This window comes from Podarcis pityusensis (genome assembly GCF_964106645.2).
Source record: "Podarcis pityusensis genome assembly, chromosome: 9".
Lineage (NCBI taxonomy): Eukaryota > Metazoa > Chordata > Lepidosauria > Squamata > Lacertidae > Podarcis > Podarcis pityusensis.
The window spans coordinates 39,849,000-39,870,123 of NC_138034.1; the positions used below are offsets into that span (position 1 = coordinate 39,849,000).

The 21,124-nt window shown below is 42.1% G+C and overlaps 1 protein-coding gene across 1 annotated transcript in view; it reads right to left on the bottom strand.

Annotated features, from left to right (window-relative positions):
* The window catches only part of EDNRA (endothelin receptor type A), a 28,578-nt gene extending 7,664 nt beyond the window's left edge, over positions 1-20,914 (bottom strand). The window contains exons 1-6 of the mRNA XM_081021396.1: positions 20,523-20,914; positions 16,246-16,695; positions 8,136-8,260; positions 6,408-6,606; positions 1,574-1,726; positions 150-283 (exon numbers count right to left, since the gene is read on the bottom strand). Coding sequence (XP_080877522.1) covers positions 150-283; positions 1,574-1,726; positions 6,408-6,606; positions 8,136-8,260; positions 16,246-16,632 — 998 coding nt within the window. The 5' untranslated portion in view covers positions 16,633-16,695; positions 20,523-20,914. The remainder of the gene's footprint in view (positions 1-149; positions 284-1,573; positions 1,727-6,407; positions 6,607-8,135; positions 8,261-16,245; positions 16,696-20,522) is intronic.
* Between the last annotated feature and the right edge of the window lie 210 nt (positions 20,915-21,124).

Sequence of the window (21,124 nt, forward strand, 5' to 3'; positions counted from 1 at the left end):
ACCAACCATCTTGCATGAAATGTAAAACAAGTAGCTTTCAAATATCCATTTCCACAGTTGCACATGCGCTGATGCCAATTGGCTTCTCAGGCTACTCTATTCACCTGCCCCCTCGGCATATTACATACAACCCAAATTTAAAACCATACCTGAGCAATTCACATCTTTTAGGGTCTTTTTCGGAATACAACATTTGCTTCAAGATCCGGCTCAAATGGAGAGGAAACCAGCAAAGGGCAAAGATGACAACTAGGCAGAAAACCGTCTTTGCGACTTCTCGTCTCTGGAGGACGAAAGGACATGTATGAATTTGCAGATGTGGGCCAAGCAAAGTGCAAAACTACTGGGAATAAAATGGAAGCTGTCCAAATATAAGAAAAGCTTATGGCTATGAAGGCATGAAGCTAGTGACTGATGATATTGCAATGATGACTCAGGGGAAACAGCCATATGCATGGGGAGCTTTCACCCAGGGCCCTTCCACACCACAGATTACTGTGGACTTGGTGCAGCTCATGCATGTAGGATTTTCACAGCATCCACATGATGTCATCCTCATCCAAGCCTGGCTTAGTACCCAAGTTCATATCCCCATTCAAGTCATGAAACTCCCTGAGCAACATTGGGCCAGTGACTGTCTTTCAACTTAACCTGCCTTGCAGGGTTATTGTGATAAAACACATCTTTGAGCTCCTTTATGTAAAGGTGGGATATAAAGGTAACGATAAACAATAAAGGTAAAATGGGACCTCATGTTTTTCCTGCATCCCATATTATGCCCGCTCCCCCAATTCAGGATTTACCATTTCTCTGATAGTGCTGGCAGCGGCGATTTATTGGATTTTCTGCAGAAATGATGCATCCAGTTTAAGTGGGAAAATAGTATGGGGCTGCATTTTGTTGAGGATGGAGTTGTGTGGACTCTGCACAAAACTTGCACTCTTGACCAAACTTGAGTCCACAATAAACTGTTTGGAAACACTCTCATTCTAATGGCCAGCTGCTGCAGCCTTCTCACCAACTCTTCTTATCGTGTACAGCTTCAGAACGGTCATCAGTGGATTTCTGATGTACATCAATCTCAGGAGCCAGGTGAACATTAAAAGAAGTTCCAAACAGGATTTGCAAAATGTTCAATAACTACATTAATCATCCCCTATCACTACTAGAAATGTATTGTTACTCAGACTTGGCTAAAGTAGAAATGATAATATGTTGAGAAGCAAAAATGTAGGAATGTATCTTTGGCACATTGTTAACTAGAGTTCAAGGAATCCAGAAAGTAGGATTTTAAGGTTAGAAAGTGAGCGAGCAAAGCTGTCACACTGGTTATAAAAAAGCAAGCAACCCTGTCTGGCCTCTGAAGCATTGCGTCTGCATCAGCTGCTTGCACTTGAGATTACCCTTATGTTCTGAGTTTGCCTGAATACCTTTGGGTCAAAACTCATCTTTCGCCATAGCTTCTATTTTGGGAATGCCTTTGATTACAGCTCGCTCTAAAAAGTTCGGAAAGATAACGCACGGAAAATAGACGTCAGAAAATGTTTCCTAGGCATCTCCCTCCCTTCCTTACCTGCTTCAGATGTTCACTGAGAGCTATTCTCAGGTTGCTCTTCCTCCTGTTCAGCATTTCACAGGTCATGAGGGTGTAGAAGAAGGCAGTGCACGCAAGCGGCATGCAAAAGTAGAAACCAAAGAGCCACCAGTCCTTTGCTTTGGCATAAAACTGCAGAGGAGAGAACCAAAACGGAACAACTTATTGCTCAATGCAATGCCTTCTTGCATTGACACCCGCCAAGGGCAACATTCAGAAATCAAGCAGTAGGAGAACGTAACATTTCATTACCATTTGACTGCCCTGTTTACACTCGCATGTACGTGGGTGCACACATATACAACTGCCAGTTGTGACAAGATAGCGTCTTCTACAGTACCTGAGGCAGCAGACAAGATTAGGTCCTCTAGAATAGGCCATGTGGCCCCAGAAAAAATAGCTAGAGGGGGGCTTAGGAAAGCTGCTTTTGCTCCCTAACATCTGTCCCCTGAAGTGGTCTGCCTAAGACTAGAGGCAGCCCTGTTTACTCAGGTCAAGGCACCTTCCAATCTGTTTTGGCTTGGGACTTGTGACCCTTTGTAGATGTGAAAGCATGTGCAGAAAGAAAGCAACTAGGCAAAACTGACCCAAATCTCAACTTTCAAATCCCAGGGATCCGTGACATGGTTACTAACATTTGTGCTAAAATCAAAGAGCAATAGAAGTCTTGCTAAATAGCTTGTCCCAGTGAAAACTCTGCTTTGTTACCTTTTAAGGCTTTTGCGAATGGCTTTGATTCCAAAAGGTCCAGGTTAAGAATGTCTTGTAAGTGTAATCGTGCTCTGCTATCAGTAGCAAGATTAACTGTCTTGCTCATGTACCAGGCAGAAAGAGGCCACTTAAGCATGCACTAGTCTGGAAAATGTGGAGCCCAGATTGCTGTTTCCAGTGACTTTCAATGTATGGTTTCTTTAACCCCCCTGGCCAGAATGTAACCCTTTACATGGTATGTTTACTATGTGACAAGAAGCAGCGGGTGGCTGGGACATCCCAGTACATTTCCCAATTAAAGTTAAAGGCTGCTGGAGATTTTGGGTGAGTATCTTTCACAAAACACTTCACAGTTTTGCTAATAACGATAAACATTTCTTTGCCATTTCTAGAGATAACACACATGCACAAACATAATCCTATCTCTTGATTATTGGTCACTGGAAGGTATGTGTATAAAGGGGAATCCTTGTTTTCTCACAATATTTTCCCATCGGTTGTTAATTCTTAGCAGATGTCATTTTCCTTGTTCCCACACTGAAATATGATGATGTTAATAGCTGAGGATTACATGTGGTTCTTTGCTACTGTTCAAAGGAGTCAGAAGTCTGCCGTTCTGTATATGCATATTTCAACGGCAGAGCTAGCTTTGGAAGAGGAAGATTAAAGCTTTTACCACAAATTAATATATTCTTAATGAAGCAATATTTTTAGCCATTTTATAATTGCAGGCTTTGGCTATATGGAGAGGGGAGGAGAGAAAAAGAGGGATGGGGGGGTAAGGGAAGGAGGGAGTTGCACAGGAGAGCAATTTACTTCAGGCCCTTTAGCCTGGGGCCTGAATGTAAAACTTTCTCATTTCAAAGATCTTTCACAGATGATGCCACTGAATCAATGGCAATGCTGTGAGAAAGTGCTAGTTAGCTAACTGTTGGCAGCCATGGAACTGAAGGAAATGCTTCCCTTGAGATATTTCACGTTAAAGTAGGGCAAAGTTTAGACCAAAATGGATTCTTATCTGTTTGCTTCTTTCAGCAACTTAGATGGAATCAAAACAATAAAAATAGCAAATTAGAAACAATAACACCAAAAGATTGTCAGGTCAAATTTAGCCTCAGAGAAGAAGGGAGGGAATTGCCTCAGTTTAGACCTCTATTGTCCAGACAACTCCTTCCTTACAACTGTCCTCCTCCTTGTTGATTTCATGTTGTTTCATGGAACGCTGTCATAAGGTGCTTGAAGAAGTTGGACGTGATAAGCACCCTGCAGGGCCAGGATTAAATGTATTTCTGCACTACAAAGCAGGAAAGTGGTTACTGTGCTTTTGTGGATTCCTAAAGGTGTAACTACACCAGATCTTTTTATTACTCTTGAGAGGACTCTAGGAACTGGTCTGAGTTTGTTGGCTTGGTCACTATTTCTCTATGCAACAAAAAAACTTCAAACCTTCTGGCTATTTTGCATGTTTCAAGGCCTCTTCACACAACCACCGATAATACAGCAACCATGTATAAAACATCTGCCCATGCAATCATCTACAAGTGCCTTTTGTTGTTGTTGTTTAGTCGTGTCCGACTCTTCGTGACCCCATGGACTAGAGCATGCCAGGCATTCCTGTCTTCCACTGCCTCCCGCAGTTTGGTCAAACTCATGCTGGTAGCTTCGAGAACACTATCCAACCATCTCGTCCTCTGTCGTCCCCTTCTCCTTGTGCCCTCAATCTTTCCCAACATCAGGGTCTTTTCCAGGGAGTCTTCTCTTCTCATGAGGTGGCCAAAATATTGGACCCTCAGCTTCAAGATCTGTCCTTCCAGTGAGCACTCAGGGCTGATTTCCTTAAGAATGAATAGGTTTGATCTTCTTGCAGTCCATGGGACTCTCAAGATTCTCCTCCAGCACCATAATTCAGAAGCATCCATTCTTCAGCGATCAGCCTTCTTTATGGTTCCATACATCACTACTGGGAAAACCATAGCTTTAGCTATACGGACCTTTGTGGCAAGTGCCTAGTACATGTGATATTCAATGTAAGCTTGCAAGCTGAGAAGAAGTCAGGGACTCTAGAGAGGTGTTGCCAGTCAAAGTGGACAATACTGAGCTAGATGGACCAGTGGCCTAACTGGATATAAGGCGGCTTCTTCCTGTGTTCCAGTGAATAAAAGAAAAGCATGCTGAATCAGGCCAGTGGCTTGGCTAGTCCAGGATCGTGTTATCACAGTGGCCAACCAGATGCCTGTGAGAAGCCAGCAAGCAGGACCTGAGGGCAACAGCAATCTCTTCACATGGGCTTCCCAGAAACTGGTATTCAGAGGCTTACTGCATCCAACAATGGAAGTAGAACACAGACATTTTGTCTAGTAGCCATCAATAGCCCCACCCTCCATATTTTTATGCTGTTGGATCCTTTCCCACTTGACTTCATATGAACACATGAAAATGCTTTACAATAAATCAGGCAACTGGTCTTTCCAAACCACAACTGCTTACATTTACTTTCCTAGCCCTCTAAACAGGAGAAGCCAGCAGGGGATTGGACCTGGGATCTTCGTCATCATACAAAGCATGAAAATTCATAGGAAGAAGGAATTTTCCTTGGTTCTATCAAAACAGTACACCTCATGTAGATGCAACAAATCTATCTTCTCCCACTAACGCTAAATTGCTGTGCTACAGGGGGGGAAAGCAATGCATGAAAGAATACCAAAGGCTGCATCCAACCAATTTAGAATTTTAAAGGAGTGACACTTTGGGCATTTTAAAGCTGTAAAAGCTAAACTAAGATGTCTGTAAATGATTAATTATGGCAATTAAGCTTACACGGATCTTCCATCAAGTTTTGTACTTTGATGTAAGTGACACAGGCATTCTTTTGTTTGCCGTACGAGTACACATGGAACTAGTCTTCTACAGGAAACGTGCTCTTTCACATGTTCCCTAAAGCACTTGGCCTTTTGGGATTTACATCCTAGCACAAATATTTGAAAGAAGGCCTATCAAAAACAATAATAGCTAAGAGGTTTCTAAGACCACTGAAAATGAGATAACTATAAAGTTCTACTAAAGTCAGCTGACATGATTTATTGTAACATTTGCTACTAGACTTAAGGAGAGGCTTTCCCTTTTAATCCTCTATTCATTTATTTGGAGCTTATGTGACTATGTCTTCTCTCTGCTGTACATTATCTTATTCAGCTACACAAAAATTAACATTCTGGACTTGGATGTCACCAAAATATAAGGGGGAGGAACCCTGTTGCAATTGAAAGTTTGCTTTTATAATGTTTTGGGAAGGCAGAATGGCAGACTATTTTTCTTAGGAAGAAATGGGGTGGGGTGGGATTTCCTTATGTATTTAATAAAAACAGATTATAAACAGTTGCACATGTCTTTTGCACAGTGTTTTATTCGGCTAAACAATAGCAGCCTCTGAGTTTCACTGGCCATGAGTTTCAGCAGAGGGATAACAGAGGAAGAGGCTATTTAACACTTTCCCTACCGACATTTGCCCCCACTCAAAACCTTTTCCCCTCCCCACCACACACAATGTTCTTCCTTCTGCAGGGAAAAAGATACTGGATTCCTGTAGAAACAAACAGAATTGAGGGAGGGGAAAGGTAAGAAAACAAAGTCATAAACAGCCCTTCCACTGAAACTTGAAGTCCCTAGATGTGAACTTTTTCAGGAACCAGGGAAAAGTGTTGAGGAAAGAGAATGGTGTTATTAACATGATTTTAGTAGAAAGAGGTAAACAGAGTGAGGCCGCTATAACCTTTCATGGCTGTCTATGAGCTGGAAGGACATCTCTAGTGGCTAAACCATGGTCAGGAACCAGCTGATACAAGCCAGCTAACATTTAAAGAGTTTTGAATAATTTTATTTAAAAAAGATGGGAACATTCTGGATTTCTCCCACTGTGCTATGCTTGGGCACCTGGGGTGTTGTCCTAACCTTTCCCATATTTCCATCTCCATATGAGCCAACCTTTCCCTCCATCCACTCAGCTCTTGCCTCTTCTCCCATTCTTAGTCCTTTTATCCCACCATTCCAGACTGCCCCATTGCAAATGGAAAGATAACAACTGTGGCTGTATTTTGATACATACGGACAAAAATGTGGTATTAGTTAGGAGCATACAGGAAACGTAGAAGTTGCCGTTGTATTCAAATTCAACAGTGGTAAAACCAATTGCTTCTGGGATAGCCAGGACAAATGAAAGAATCCAAATTGTAATGATTTCAATAGCGGTGATCAAGGGGACTCCAATTCCTTGAACACGACTCCAGGAGGCAACTGCCCGGTACCTAAAATAAAACACAGAGGCATTAATTGCAAGCTTCAATACTTTATTAAAAGGTGGAGTTTTAAAGGAAAGCTTAACATAATAGGCGCATTTCATGATTCTTTACAATATGAGAAACTTAAGATGGCAATAAATGAGTGGATTCATGTTTTGTAATCTTGGTATTATCATCATGCAAGTGTGTGGAAGAAAGGGTCTCCATCTAATCATTAGATTTGAATGGTTTTCGCTTAACAGCATTATTTGGGGTCTCATAATAAAAATCAGTGCAGCTTTGAATCAGTGCATCTTGATTCAAAATGGAATCCAATCACATTGAAAAAAACTGCTACTTGATCTCAAGACTATTATGCAATCAATGTTTGGTTACACTATCTTAAGGTGTCCAAATGCATAGTGAATAGACAAACAACTTTCTATAATATACAGACAATTGTGGACATAATCCCACACCGCAGCAAGATAAACAAGAGGACTTAATTCACATAATGTGGGTTAATTTGTTTGTTTGTTTATAGCACAGTTTTCCCAGGAGAGCAATTACAAACATTTTAAAAACAAAACAAAGCAATTTAACAATAAAATTAAGCAATTCGATAAAACGATAGAACAAGAAACCAGCAGCTGCATCAGAATAATAATTTTAAAAAATCAATGCTGTTTGGAAATAGCTCAACGGATGTTTTTCAGTCCTAAGGAATTTTTTTAAAAAAGCTTATGTCTGGGATACAAAAGGCAGAAGTGTAAGTAGATCAGATCAGAGTGTTCTGTAGCTGAGGTGCCACATCTCCCTCAGATGTCTAATTTCAGAAGGTATGGGGGACCCCAAAGAAGCAAAAAGGAGAGACCAGGCAAGCAGGCAGCAATGAAAAGAAGAAAAGGAGGAGCAGAACCATTGGGGCATCCTCACGGGGCAGGGGTCTTGACAGGTGCCCAACAATGCAGGCCTTGGCTAATGGCTTTGCTCCATTCCTTTGCCAAACATCATTATTATTTATTAAATGTATACTCTGCCCTTCATCCAAAGATCATATGGCAAGAGGCTGGAGTTGATCAGCCCATTGGGGTCCAATCAAGGGAGAGACCCATACATAGGACTGGTCTGGGCATTTGAGCCTCTGGTACATGCTGCCTTCAGGCAGGACATCTTTGACGCTTGGTTTAAGAAATCTAGATATCATGTCATCTTAAAAATGCTTCACTCAGTTAAGAGGACCTGATCATTTCCACACTATTACTTTGTCTAGAAGCTATTAAGAAAATTATCACATGCGATTACAACACAAGATGAAAGCTTTAACCTTAAAATAAAACCAAGCAGCCACAGTGCAATCCTGTCTACTCAGAAGTAAGTCCTACTGAATTCAATGGCGCTTTCTCCCAGGTACATGGGATTAGCAATCCAGCCTTCATATCATAAACAGCCATTAGTTCTGTAGCTTTCAAAATCCAGAGTCATTACACTTTTGACTCTCTTCATTCTTGTTCTAGGAGAAATTGTTCATAGAATGAAATTGTAGAACTATTTACCTGTCCACGCTTAGAGCACAGAGGTTAAGGACTGTGATCCCCACTGATGCTTTCTGAAGAAAAGGAAAACAGCTGCAAAGAAACTGCCCAAAAGGAGACATCCCAAAGGGCCACTGACCATGAAGCTAAAGGATGGATAAGAAAAATAATGGGAAATGTTAAACAGCAGTCTAGAAAAAAATGAACATATACCTGAATCTCACCTTGCCTGTCCTCGCAATCAATTAGCATTCTCCATATCAAAGTGTACATTTTCCCAAAGTCATCAGGTGATCCTAGATTGTCCCAGTGAAAAGGGGGATTCACCTACATTTATTGATTTGAAATGTGCATGTACTTCTTTTCTATTTAACATTAAGAATTCATCATATAAAAAGTGACATTAAAAACAGCTTAAAAACAGTCTAAAATCATGTAAAACTGGGGCGGACACAAGTGTGTGCAACAGAGAATAGTTGAATAATCTAGCTGCTCTGTCTCGCACTCTATTAAGTCTTAGCTACTGAAACCCTGTACCACCAGTCAGGTGTTCAGAAGCTGGTAGACAGGGAATGATGGAGGGAGTGCAGCCAGCTAAGGAACACAACCTCACTGATTACTTTCAGTGAGCAAGGAAACAGTTTTAAAGCTGGCCTCCACAATGACAGCTGCAAAGACAGTCAAAGGTGCCAGGTTTGATGCTGCCTGTTTCACCACAGACAAACTGAAGGAAATGATCCCCCCCATACACATAAACAGTCATTGAGGGCTCTGCTATTAAAAAAAGGCAGGGGGCTTAAAAAAATTAGAAGCTCACATCAGCACCTTCAATAATGAAGGGGGGGGGAGTGGATTCTATTGTATCCTTAGACATAAGTGTAAACAGTGATCAAAGCTTACAAAATAAAGGAGCTTAAGTTTTATTATTTGGAAAGACAGGAAAAGAAGGAATATTTGCATAAGAGGTCTGGAAAAAAATCTGTTGATGGGGAGGATATGATCAGTTTCTTAATCAAAAGGTGGGAAGAATTGCTCCCAGATGTCAATAGATATGCTTATGCAGGCTAAAAGGATCCAATATCATTAGAAAACGGAGATGGCATGTTACACAGAGCAGTGACAAAGAAGGCAGCACACGTCCTCTTTCTCTTGAACTTCCAGTACTTGGGAATGAAGCTCAAACAGTGCACCTTGGCCTCAGTATAACACTCCAATGTGGGGCAACATACATTTGTGGCTAAAATGCTAAAAATCACACACACACACTGCATTGATTTGCAGAGTGACACACCATGCTGGGAGGCAATCTTAAATTTGACTGTAATCCCACCATAGATAGATCTGCCACAAAGGGGCCCCTGCTGGAACAATATGGGCACCACGACTGGCACAGAGAAATAATTTGAAAGATGCTTGTAGGCTGCAGTTCTAATGAAAAATGGGCCCTCTCAGTCCTGGAATTTAATTTTTATAAAATACAGATAGGGTTACTAATCCCACTATTAAAGAAACATCTGATTTGGCCCTTTTTGACAACAGAGATTACATACATTTCTGTAGTCTGCTTTTCCATTCATTCAGTGATAACATCTGATTTAGTCTGCAAACAGATTTCAGATCCTATGCCTTCAAACTCTGCTGGCTTTCTAGATCCATCCAGATGTCACATTTGAACGGTTGGATGTATCAAAGACATTTTACAGATGATACATTCTGCAGCCTGTGTGGTTACAGTCATCCTAAACCCGGGTATAGAAGACATTGCCCATGTGTACGAGGCAATATATTTATGCCAGACTCCCAGCTAATTATATGAGTGCACCTTCTGGCTCAACCTGCTTTGTTCACTCACTGAGTGGAACCTTGGGAAGGGAAGCCTTAACTGAGTTCACTGGACAGCTCAGTTGGTTAGAGCGTGGTGCTGATAATGCCAAGGTTGCAGGTTTGATCCCCAGGTGGGACAGCTGCATATTCCAAGATTGCAGGGGTCTGGACTAGGTGATCCTTAGGGTCCCTTCCAACTCTACAATTCTGTGATTCTGTGAATGTGCAGGATTCACCACAGGGCAAGGAGCTCTGTGCTTACAACTGTACATGTATACACTCTTCTTCTTCCCAAATATTCCTTATGCAGATGGCAGATACAGGGCCAGTTCAGCTGCACACTCCATGTGTATATCAAATGGATGCAGAGTTCTCTTGTGAACAGCTCCTTGGGGCCTGGTCTTTCAAAAGCTTCACAAGGGAGGAAGGTTTACTGTTCAGTACTGTCCAGTCTTACTGTGATTTCAAAGCTATTGTCTTTCAAGGCAAATCTGCAGCGCAATGTCTGACAAGAGTGGAATTCTGTCCACATATTTGTATGCTAAAATCATAAACTTTTGAAAGATTTCAATACTCTGCTGTTGGAATTCAAGAAAACTAACCAGACAGCCACAACTTCCTGAATATCCCCTCCCTCTAATCTTGCGTTTTCCACGTTCAACCCTGTGAAGCCGTAATAAACAAGACAGAACATTCCATTTGGATGATTTCTAAATGTCACCAAGTGGGCTTCAGTTTATTTATAATTTTTTTTGGCACCGTTCTTGCACTGCTGTATAGAAGACGCTTCTGTGGAAGATGCTTTTAACATCTATGCAAGCATGCTGATTAAAAATGGACTGTAAGATCCAGAGGAGGGAAATCAATTTCCAACCATGCTTTGGAAGGTGCATGCTACTTTTGAACATGGTCGGTTAAAGCTTCTGGCTTTGGAACACAGCCACCTTCCAAACTCTGCTGGTTTTAAGATAGTATGGATTTAAGGAACATAGGAGTTCTCTTGCTGGACTGAACCACGTAGTCCTGGATTCAGTTCCCAATAATGGCAATCTCGATTCCCTTGGAATATATCACAAAAAATGTAACGACTATGCCCCGACCCATTCAGGAGGCTTTTATATGAGGTAGTTACTGGCAGTGATCCAACATGGGTGATTCGTGTGGAAGGCATAATAACAGTGTACATTTTGAATGCACAAACCAAATCGGCAGTACATGGTGTGGACCAGGGAGCACATTTCTAGCCATGTGGCAATGGAAACAGGCACATTCAACTGGATTTGTATTGTTTCCATGTAACTGTTTTTGGGCTGGGATCCATAGGTCTACTCTACCCCATTGACTAATGATTCTGTCCATGCAACATTACACTTGCGTGCGTGCACACACATGTATTTAGAATGATAGCAAACCCATCCTTCTTCCTGGTATGCTTATCAGCTGGTGTAAAAAAGGTGGACTGTATCTCGTTCTTGGAATCAGTTAAAATATTCCCAAGTGAAAATTCTGGCTGACCAACAATTTGAGAGCTGGAGGAAGTGATCAGAGGAACGTTTCAACAGGAAATGCAAACATCCTAAAAGTGTATATTGCAGACTCTGCAGTGCTACTAGCTATGGCTGTCTTGGCACAGCTTCTGTCCCCACCTGCATTTTGTAGTAGAGGCTAAGCAATTAACATTCTTGCATTTATCCAATTTCCCATCCCACCCCAGTTGAACAGCACTGTGTAACTATGAAGGGGCCATATAACCCTTGCATGGAAGCAGAGATGCTGATTAATGAATTATACATTCATAGTAGCTCACATACTGGCTGGATTAAAGGAACATGCAAATGTTACATTGAAAGAACAAGCTGATTGATAGCAGCAACCCTGTATACTAATAGTGATGCATGGTGGCTGACGCTTGACCGATAGTGGTCTTCCTATATACTAATAGCAGATTAATCAAGTGCTGATCTTTATGTAGCCAAAACAACATCATCCACATACAACTTCCAAAGAGGGGGTTTCAGTAAGCTTGGAGGACCTCCAAGCTTGCAAAAGTACAAGCAAGCTTTAGGAGGAAAATACTGTATGGAGGGGGGAATGAAAACACCTCCAAAAACTCCATTGAGGCACAAGAATAGTCAGTGGTTGTAGAATGCTGAGTGTGAAAAAATGGAAAACCATAGAAGTGGGACACAGAATGAAGTATCCTGGAAAAGGGCATGGCTAGCTGAACAAACTTTTGTTTCAAGTTCCACTTGCAGAGTTCTATTCTGTGCCTTATTTCTTTAGAAGATAAATAGGGCCCACAATTTGTTTTCTTAGAATCCTTTTTTTTAATGTATATATGTACACACATACTAAACTCAACTCAACTCAACTCAACTCAACAACTAGAGAAAATTAAGGCTTGGGCATACATGTGCACTATGTGTATGTACATGCAGACAATCTCTATCTCTCACAACTTCAGAGAAAGTGACAGGGAGTGATCTGTGGGCGATCGCCATGGCTTGTGGTTGAGACCGTGTGGGAGGAAGTCTGGCCCAAACCATTTACAGCTAAATTTTATTCAAAACAAAACCAAAACTTTGTACTAATGCCAGAGCATCCGTCTGTTGGGACTCAATTTATCTTCAAAGAACGCTAAGCAAAAAAAAAAAAAAGGTTTTATAACCAGATCCATTGGACTGAAGAAAGAAACAATTCTGGAATAATGACAGAAAGATTTTAATCCAGTTTTTAGGAAAGGCAAGTCTGTTTTTCCAACATAAAATCTCAACTAAAATGTGAAAGTTCATAGGTTTTTTGCTTTTTAAAAAATGCTTCCACCACCCAAAGAGTCCTACGTTTAAGAGGCAAGAGGACAGTGATAGATTGTATGCTTCTCTTGCTGAAGCTCCTCTTCACAACTGAATTCTTCACAACTCCACTTAAAAACAAAAAAGGCTGCTGGGCTAGAAATATTTTTTTTATCTGAATCTTTCAAGAGGTGTTGCTGATGAGAGTAGTCAATACTGGGCTAAATTGGGAAGATATATAAGGCAGCATCATGCATGGGCTGGTTGTTCCTGGCTAATGTGTCAATCTTTCTATTGCTGGACAACTTGCAAAGCAGCTCATAAAATGCATACACCAGCCTCTAAAATTTGAATGCTTTAAGGAGAAAAGGCTCCAAAGCACACTTGCTAGGGAGAAAGTCTCACTGAACACAGTGGGACTTACTTCCAAATAAACATGTATATGATACTGTGGTAAATTAGGGAAACAGGGCAAGTTGCCTGTACCAAGTCAGACCGTTGGTTCGTCAAGCTCAATATGGCACTGAGTAGCAGGGCTGCTCCAGGAATTCAGGCAGGGGCTTTCAAAGTCCTACTTGGAAAGCCAAGAATTGAACCTGTGCCTCTTCTGCGTGCATCTTTTTTCACAGGGGAGTTGCTCCATCAGTTTGGTTGCCCTTTTCTGAACTTTTTTCCAACTCTACAATAGCATTGTATAATTGCATTATTATATTGGCAGTTTTATTTTCAGTTCCCTCATCCCTGCACGCCACATGGGACATTTAGAGCAAGGGTGTGAAGGGCTCCTTTTTCTATGGGCAGGAACATGGGAAGGAGAGAAGTGAAACACACATACACCCCGCTTTACTTTATTGCACTCTGCTGCTTTCAGCAGCTTTCTCTCAGCCCATCTCTGATAACTGGACATAAGCCAGGCAGGGAGGAAATTGCTTAAAGCAATGGAGTGCAGTGAGATAAGGCAAGGAAAGTGTGTGTGTGTGTGTGTGTGTTTTGTTCTCTTAAAGATTGCCACCCTCTCACTCATATGTGAATGGATCTGACACATGCAAAAAACACATGTGACTTCCCCCATCACATCTATTTTGGTCCCACAGGCTGGTTCACACAAGCATGCTGACCACACTGTCGAGGGACAACTGGCATGTTTGAACGTGGCATCACACATAACCCAAGCGCACACTGTTTTTCGGTGGAGTCAGTTCACACATTCAATTATCTACTTGTCAGCATGTGTGTATGAGCAGGGCCCTGAGGCTACTACCTCTGATGTTCTGCATATGGGGCAAAAGAAACTTAAACAATGGTATACAGTGCCATAACTGTAACATGCCTTTAAAGGAGTTCAAGATGTCACACTCATAATGAGGTTAAAAAAGCCCGGAGATTGATTATTGCCAGGCATCTGCACACCATGTATAGAAACTGTAGTTTCATTACAACTAAAAGCTCACCAAGAACAGACGCCATATTACACACAGATATAACCATCATTTTGCGATACTAGGAAGAGTGGTAGGAAAACCATTAGGTTCATGAACTTCAGTGAAGTCTAAAAGGAGTGGGGAAAGTGGTTTATTCGGGTTTATTATTCTGTCACATAATCCAAAGTGACTAAGACTGATCCCAGCACTCCCTACAGTTTTAAACTTGAGTCATGGCCAACACCACATCATAAATCAGAACTCCAACACATTCATTCTGACAGTCTGGAAGTGTTACTTTGTCTTGTAGAGAATATTCTCATCATGCATAGCTATAGTTTACTTGGCCAAGTCTCTGAAAAAGATACCATGAAATGAATCTCCCAGTGGTGGTGGTGGTGGTGGTATTATTATTATTATTATTATTATTATTATTATTATTATTATTATTTCTAAACCACTCTTCATTTATTGTTGTTGTTTTGACCATCATGGTCTTTTCAACCTCAGTGGCACACTATATAGTCTCCCTTATCCGCAGAAATACAATTGATTCCCATCTTGAAAATTTGGCCCAGTATAGCTAAATCTTTTCCTTATCCCAGTTTTTACATTGCTTTTATACTCTTTACACAAGTTTGCTGCTTTTCCCCCTGTGTTATGATAAAGGTACAGTCACTATGTTCTCATTTAGTGTGGATCTCATAGTAGCCTAGCATAGAAAACAGAGCATGTTTGCTCTCCACATAGATGTGATGTTTCTTAAATAGGCACCATGCAGAAATTTTATTTGTTTGTTGGTGGCATTTCTTCCCCGGTTTTCACCATAAAAGATCAAGGAGGCAGCTTACAAAAATTAACTATATTAAATACAATTCAGATCAAAAAGATAAAAAAGCAAATAAAAACATAAAAATAGCAGATAAAATGAGGAAGTAAAGAGCCATTAAACACTCAGGAGAGCAGGAGAGAATTCACAAAGAGCCTAAATGCTAGCAGAGATGGCAAGGGAAGTGTGAGGGCAAATAGCATAAGGTCCCAGATTCTGGCTAAAACATCTCTAGATATTTTAACATCTCTAGTTAAAAGGGTCAGGGAACATCTGATGCGGAAGACCTCCACCTCAAATTCTGTAGAGCAGAAGCAGCTAGCCTCCAGTTTGGCAGCCATTTTGTTCTGGCCCAGGACTTTTTTTCAGCCAGAACTCGCTAGAACTCAGTCCGGCACCTCTCAGGTGAGTTTCAGCACTTCTCAGGTGGGCGCCCTTGCCATTCTAATAGAAAGAGGGAGGTGTTTATGGTGAGCTCTGGCTCCTCTTTTTCTAGAAAAATAGCACTGTTCTGGCCCAAAGACCAGCTTTGACAGTGACAGCAAAGAGGAAAACAAAATTAAAGCTGGGCAATAACCCTCTTCAGCTACTCTGGGAAGATCAGCTGAATAGAGGGGTTGTGTGCCTTGTGTGAGAGAAAGAGAGTAGGATGGCCTCCCTTAGCTAGTCCATCACTGGTTTTAAGCACTGGTTTGTGATGTCCACAACTGCATCTGGATCTGGTAAGATAGAGCTGAATGTCATCCACATAATGACAGCACTCAACTTCAACACTACAGATGCCATCTCACAAAGGTTTTTAAATAGCACAAGGGAGAAATACAACAGCCAGTGAATACTGTGACACAAATGGCATGACAATAGCAGCCCCTCAGCAACACCTTCTAGAATCTGATTGCCAAGTTGGGGCAGGGGGAATAGGCTGACCATTAAACAATGCCTCCATCCCCTATTGTGTACAGATGATCAACCACAGAGATGCAGGAGAAACATGCTTCCACTGTCTAGCTCCATAGTTTTGGGTAATTTATATTATCTATGAATGCCTGGAGCTTAGCTGTCGATGCTCACCTGTCCTCCCCAAGCCATTACAGTTAATGGATCACAACAACAACAACAAGAACATATTTATACGCTGCGAGGAGTGAGGGGCATCATCTGTCTGCCCCCCCTTCCTTCACATCAGTGTTTCAGCTGCCCTCCACAAGTCAGCTTCTGCATACTGTAAAATGAGTTCACAAACTGTAAACATTGTGGTGTTTTACCTTATATATGTTGATAGGGATATCAATGATGATATAGATTAGGTCTCCCAGGGCCAGGCTAGCTATCAGCGCATTGGGGCCATTCCTCATACACTTGTTCTGGTAGATAATCCGCAGCAGGGTTGCATTGCCAACAAGCCCAATGATGAACACTGCACAGGATATTGCTGTATTGATGTATTTGAAAGTGTCCATAATTTTAGGACGTTGTGAACAATAGATATAGGTGCGGTTGGGTTTATGGGTAGGGAAGAACAGCTTAGATTCTGTTTCAGAGGAAGTTGTGACAGGGTTAGTCAGGTTTGACTGGTAGATGTCAGACCCATCAATGATGACAAATCCAGTTATGAGAAGCACCAAGACCATCTCAAAATGAAACGCTTCCATCTTCAAATCTTCTGTATTGGGAAATCTTCTGTATTTCAATAGTAGCTGATGGACTTATTTCACCTACAATAAAAAAGAAGCCAATATTTATTTTGCAATATTGGCAAACTGAAACATTTATTTGTATATTTTCATAGAATTGCAGAGCTGGAAGGAACCACAAGCGTCGTCTGCAACCACAAGCGTCGTCTGCAATTTAGGAATCTTTTCCCCAAGATGGGGCTTGAAACCCACAACCCTGAGATTAAGAGCCTCATGAACTTTTAATTCTAGACAGAAATCCAAATTAAACTTTTAAATTCATTCATTCATTTGCAAACTTATATCCAGCCATTCTATAAAACTATAAGCAAAGCAGCAAAGAAGGAGAAAGGGCAACAAATGTACAATAAAATACAGTCACGTAAAATAGTATTGAAAGGTATTAAAAAATAAAAAGCAGAAGCAGACAGATCTATCTTAATCGTACCACCTTTGGATCCAGCTCAATACATTCAGGACTGGGGGGGTTCTTTATTATTTAAATAATTGATTTTAAACAAATGTTTGTGAAGGTAAATTCCGTTCCTTTAAAATCAGTCTGTTTATTTACACAACTTCCATTTGCTTTTGCTAAACCCGCCCCATCTTTCCCTAAGCATATTTCTTTGGAAATAAATTGCTTTGATATCAGTAAGGAAAATCCAAACATGTATGATTAGAGATTTTTAGAGAACTTACAGCTATAAAATTAATAGAGTACATACTGGATGCTGAAAAATGTTTGGTCGTTGGAACATAAGCAAGACTACTTTCCTTAAAATTTAAAATTACTACTACTACTTTTTTATTGTTATTATCAGAAATACCCAAGTCTCTTTTCTACAGGGTCAACAATCACCAAAGCAATAAAGCTACTGCAAGCCATAAAGGCTGCTGCAAAGTCCTGATCAGAAGCACGTAAACCAAGTAATTCCCATTCTATGCGTCATGATGCCTCATCTGGGGGAAGTAGTGACAGGACTCTCCAGCCTCTGGGAATTGAGGCTTCTAGGAACGACTTTGTTTGTTAACAGAACCCCAAGCTCTACCAGCTGGAGAATGGTGCAATTGATATAGTCTTCAAATTGAAGACTTTGGAGCCCAGGATTTCCCCCCTGCCCCTGAGAACCAGAACTGAACTGAACTCACAGTCCTCCAACACAAAAAACCCACTCCTGGTTTTACCACCCACCCACCCACTTTCTTCATTTTCTCTGTACAGTACTGCTGTTCTGTTAATGTTATTATTGATGGGCATTGTGGTTTTAATTTTATGACTTTAATGGATTTTTATTATTACTCTGATACCTCTATAGCCCATCCTGAGACTATATGATGAAGGAAGGGAGTATGAGTATGAATAACAACAGCAGTGGCAACATATTCAGCGGGGTGGTGGTGACAATTTCTTGCTGCCATTGTTAAAAAACTGGGAATCAAAATCTTTGCTAGTCTACTTCAAATCTCGCTGCCACCGCCACCAGTGCGTACAATCTACCAGTAGAACTAGAACTGCCTCTGTAACTAACGCAGAATATAATATGGAGGGGAGAAGCTCAGTGTACAATCCAACCAGGTCACCCACATTTACTTGAAATTGAGTCCCACTGAATTTAGCAGGGCTTACTAACATGTAAACATGCATAGGTTCACTCTCCACATTGCCTTCATTTCAATAGTCTTTTAATTACCTTTTTAAAAAAAATATTAAGAAGCTGGGGGACATTAAGTGCTAAATTTTGGCTAGACTGTGGCTCAAAACTACACTTTGCACTAATTCTGTTTTTCTTTCACAAACAGCCAGTGTAGGACCCCAATCCAGACCAGGGTCATAGCTGAAATTGCTGGAAATGGCGAGGAGGCAGATTTCATCTCAACATGGAGATAAACTTCCTAATTGTTAACAGCTGTTTGGCAGTGGAAAAGGCTGCCTTGGGAGGTGATGATCTCTCATTCACTTGATGGATATACCGGTAAGTAGAGTCTGGATAGCCGCTTCTCAGAGATTGTGTAGTTGCATTCTGTACTGCATATTCACACAGAGCAGGTGGCGGGACTGGATACCTCCAAGGCCCCTTTCAATTATGCGATTTTATGAAAGTTTTAGGATTTCAGCTAGCTCAAGGTGAAACTACATCTATTGACTCATTTTTTTTAAAAAAAAGACTCCCCCAAATTTACAGTTAGGCAATACTTTTATTGGGACCAACTGGAACGTCCCAAAAGTCGGGCAAGTTTTCAAGTTCTGCAGAACTCTTCACCAGGCAGACTGTACACAAAGCAGGCAGTGAGGAGGAGGACAGGTACAGTGGTACCTCGGGTTACATACACTTCAGGTTACATACACTTCAGGTTACAGACTCCGCTAACCCAGAAATATTACCTCAGGTTAAGAACTTTGCTTCAGGATAAGAACAGAAATTGGGCTCCAGCGGCGCAGCAGCAGCAGGAGGCCCCATTAGCTAAAGTGGTGCTTTAGGTTAAGAACAGTTTCCGGTTAAGTACGGACCTCCGGAACAAATTAAGTACTTAATCTGAGGTACTACTGTACCTGTAAGCTGAATGAAACTCACTTCTAAGTAAAAATGGATAGCACTACAGGTCTGGGTACATTATGGCAAAGGGCACTTCAGATTGTTGCTATTTTGAGGGTGAGATTCAATCACATATCAGCAAATGCAGGTTGTGCGATTAAACTGGATTTGGTGCTCTCGCACAACAAACTTGATTCCTTTATCTTCTTTTTAAAAACTTTTGCAATAAGGAAAGTGATAGGAAAATGCACTGAAACGTGTAAGAGAACAATAACACCAACTTCCTAGCAAACATATTAGAATGAAAGCTCAACAAGTAGCTGACATTATATAACCCCCTTGTAAGCTTTCTGCAAATCAGAAACAAACCCTATTAACAGAATTCAGTATTACTATTATTATTATATGTGTTAGGATCACAGCCTTACTTTTGACATGACTAACAATGACATCAGTGATACAACCAAGCCTAAACACATCCAACATGGGTCACTGAGTTCAAAGGAACGGAAGTTTCTGCCACAGTATGTGCCCTGAATGGAATACACAGACACACACGAGAATTTATGATCTACTCGTGCTAAACTTGGATTTACTTGGAAGGATTTACGTGGAGATTCTTCCAAGCGATGCCGTTGTCCGCCGATAGCAGACGGGACACGGGATCGCACACCTGCAGTTGAGAAAGCAGCAGGGAGCACAGGGCTTGAGGTCCCTTCGCGCCCTCCCCAAATAATTGAGGGAACTGGATGCCCTCCAAAAAAAGTTGATGAGCACTGGCATTCAAATAGTGTGATCATGTGATCGATTATGCGGAGCGGGGCTTACCTGCCCCCCCCCCCAATATTTTATTCAAGTTGGCACCCCTGGCAGGGAGCGATGTTTAAAAGGGAAAAGCAGCAGGAGGGAGAAGGGTTCAGCAGAAGAAGCAGCCCCCTCCCCTTTTCCGTGTCTGTTCCTCCAGCAAAGCAGCAGCTTCCCTCGAGCTGTTGCTTTTCATTTCACCGTCGGCGGGAGAGAATAGTCGCGCGTCCCTCGAGGCGTCCAGTTTGGCCGGTTCCCTGCCTTATTTCGGGCAAAGACCCCGCACTTGCTTGTGTAGGGGAGCTTTCCCCTACAAATAGAGAAAGAGAGAGGGCGCGCACACGAGAAAGGAGGGAGCGGAATAGACGAGAACCGCTTGCTTCCTACCCCCAAGAACCAGAGGCCAACTCTCATCCCTCCTCACCGTCCCCAGACTCCGGGTTTTCCAGACTCCCTTCTTCCCTCGCAGAGAGAGACAACAAAAAAGTACAGTATCCCCGACGATCAGCCACGCGGCGTCGGTGCACCCACCGTTTTGTCCCGCGGAATCTGCGCGCCCGCGACGTCTGGCGTGGCTCCCGCCCGGGAGAAGAAGGACGAGGCGAGGAACACGCCGCCGCCGCGAGTCCAGCGGGGCGCATGGGAAGCTCTTTGTAAGAGGCGCGCAGCGAAAGTTGGAAGGAAGCTGCTCCCTGGCTGCTTTCCCTCTCTGAAATCCCTTTCCTAGCGAAGGCTTCCTAAATCCTCCAGGCTCCGTCTGGTTGGGTGGGATTCCGACTCTCCACCTCCGGGCAGAGGGAAGTCGGATCAGCCCCCTCCTTTACCCAACCCCCCCGTTTCCGAGGAGGGGGAACGACTCTCTCTCTCGACCCCAAAGCCAGACGCTTGCAATGTTAAGAAGAAGAGCATGCAACCTCAAAGACAGCCTCCTCCGCCCCCAGCAAAAAGAAAAGGGGAAAAAAATGAGTGGGGGGAACGCTAAGGGTGGTGTTTTTTTTAAGCAGTTCCTCCCTGGACAGGAGGAGGGGCTGGGGCTGCTTCTCTTGAGAAACCAGGATGAGGCATCCCACCACTTTAGGGATCTGCCCATGAGGAAAGCTTGGGAGCTGTGAATGCTCCCAAGGGTGGGCTTC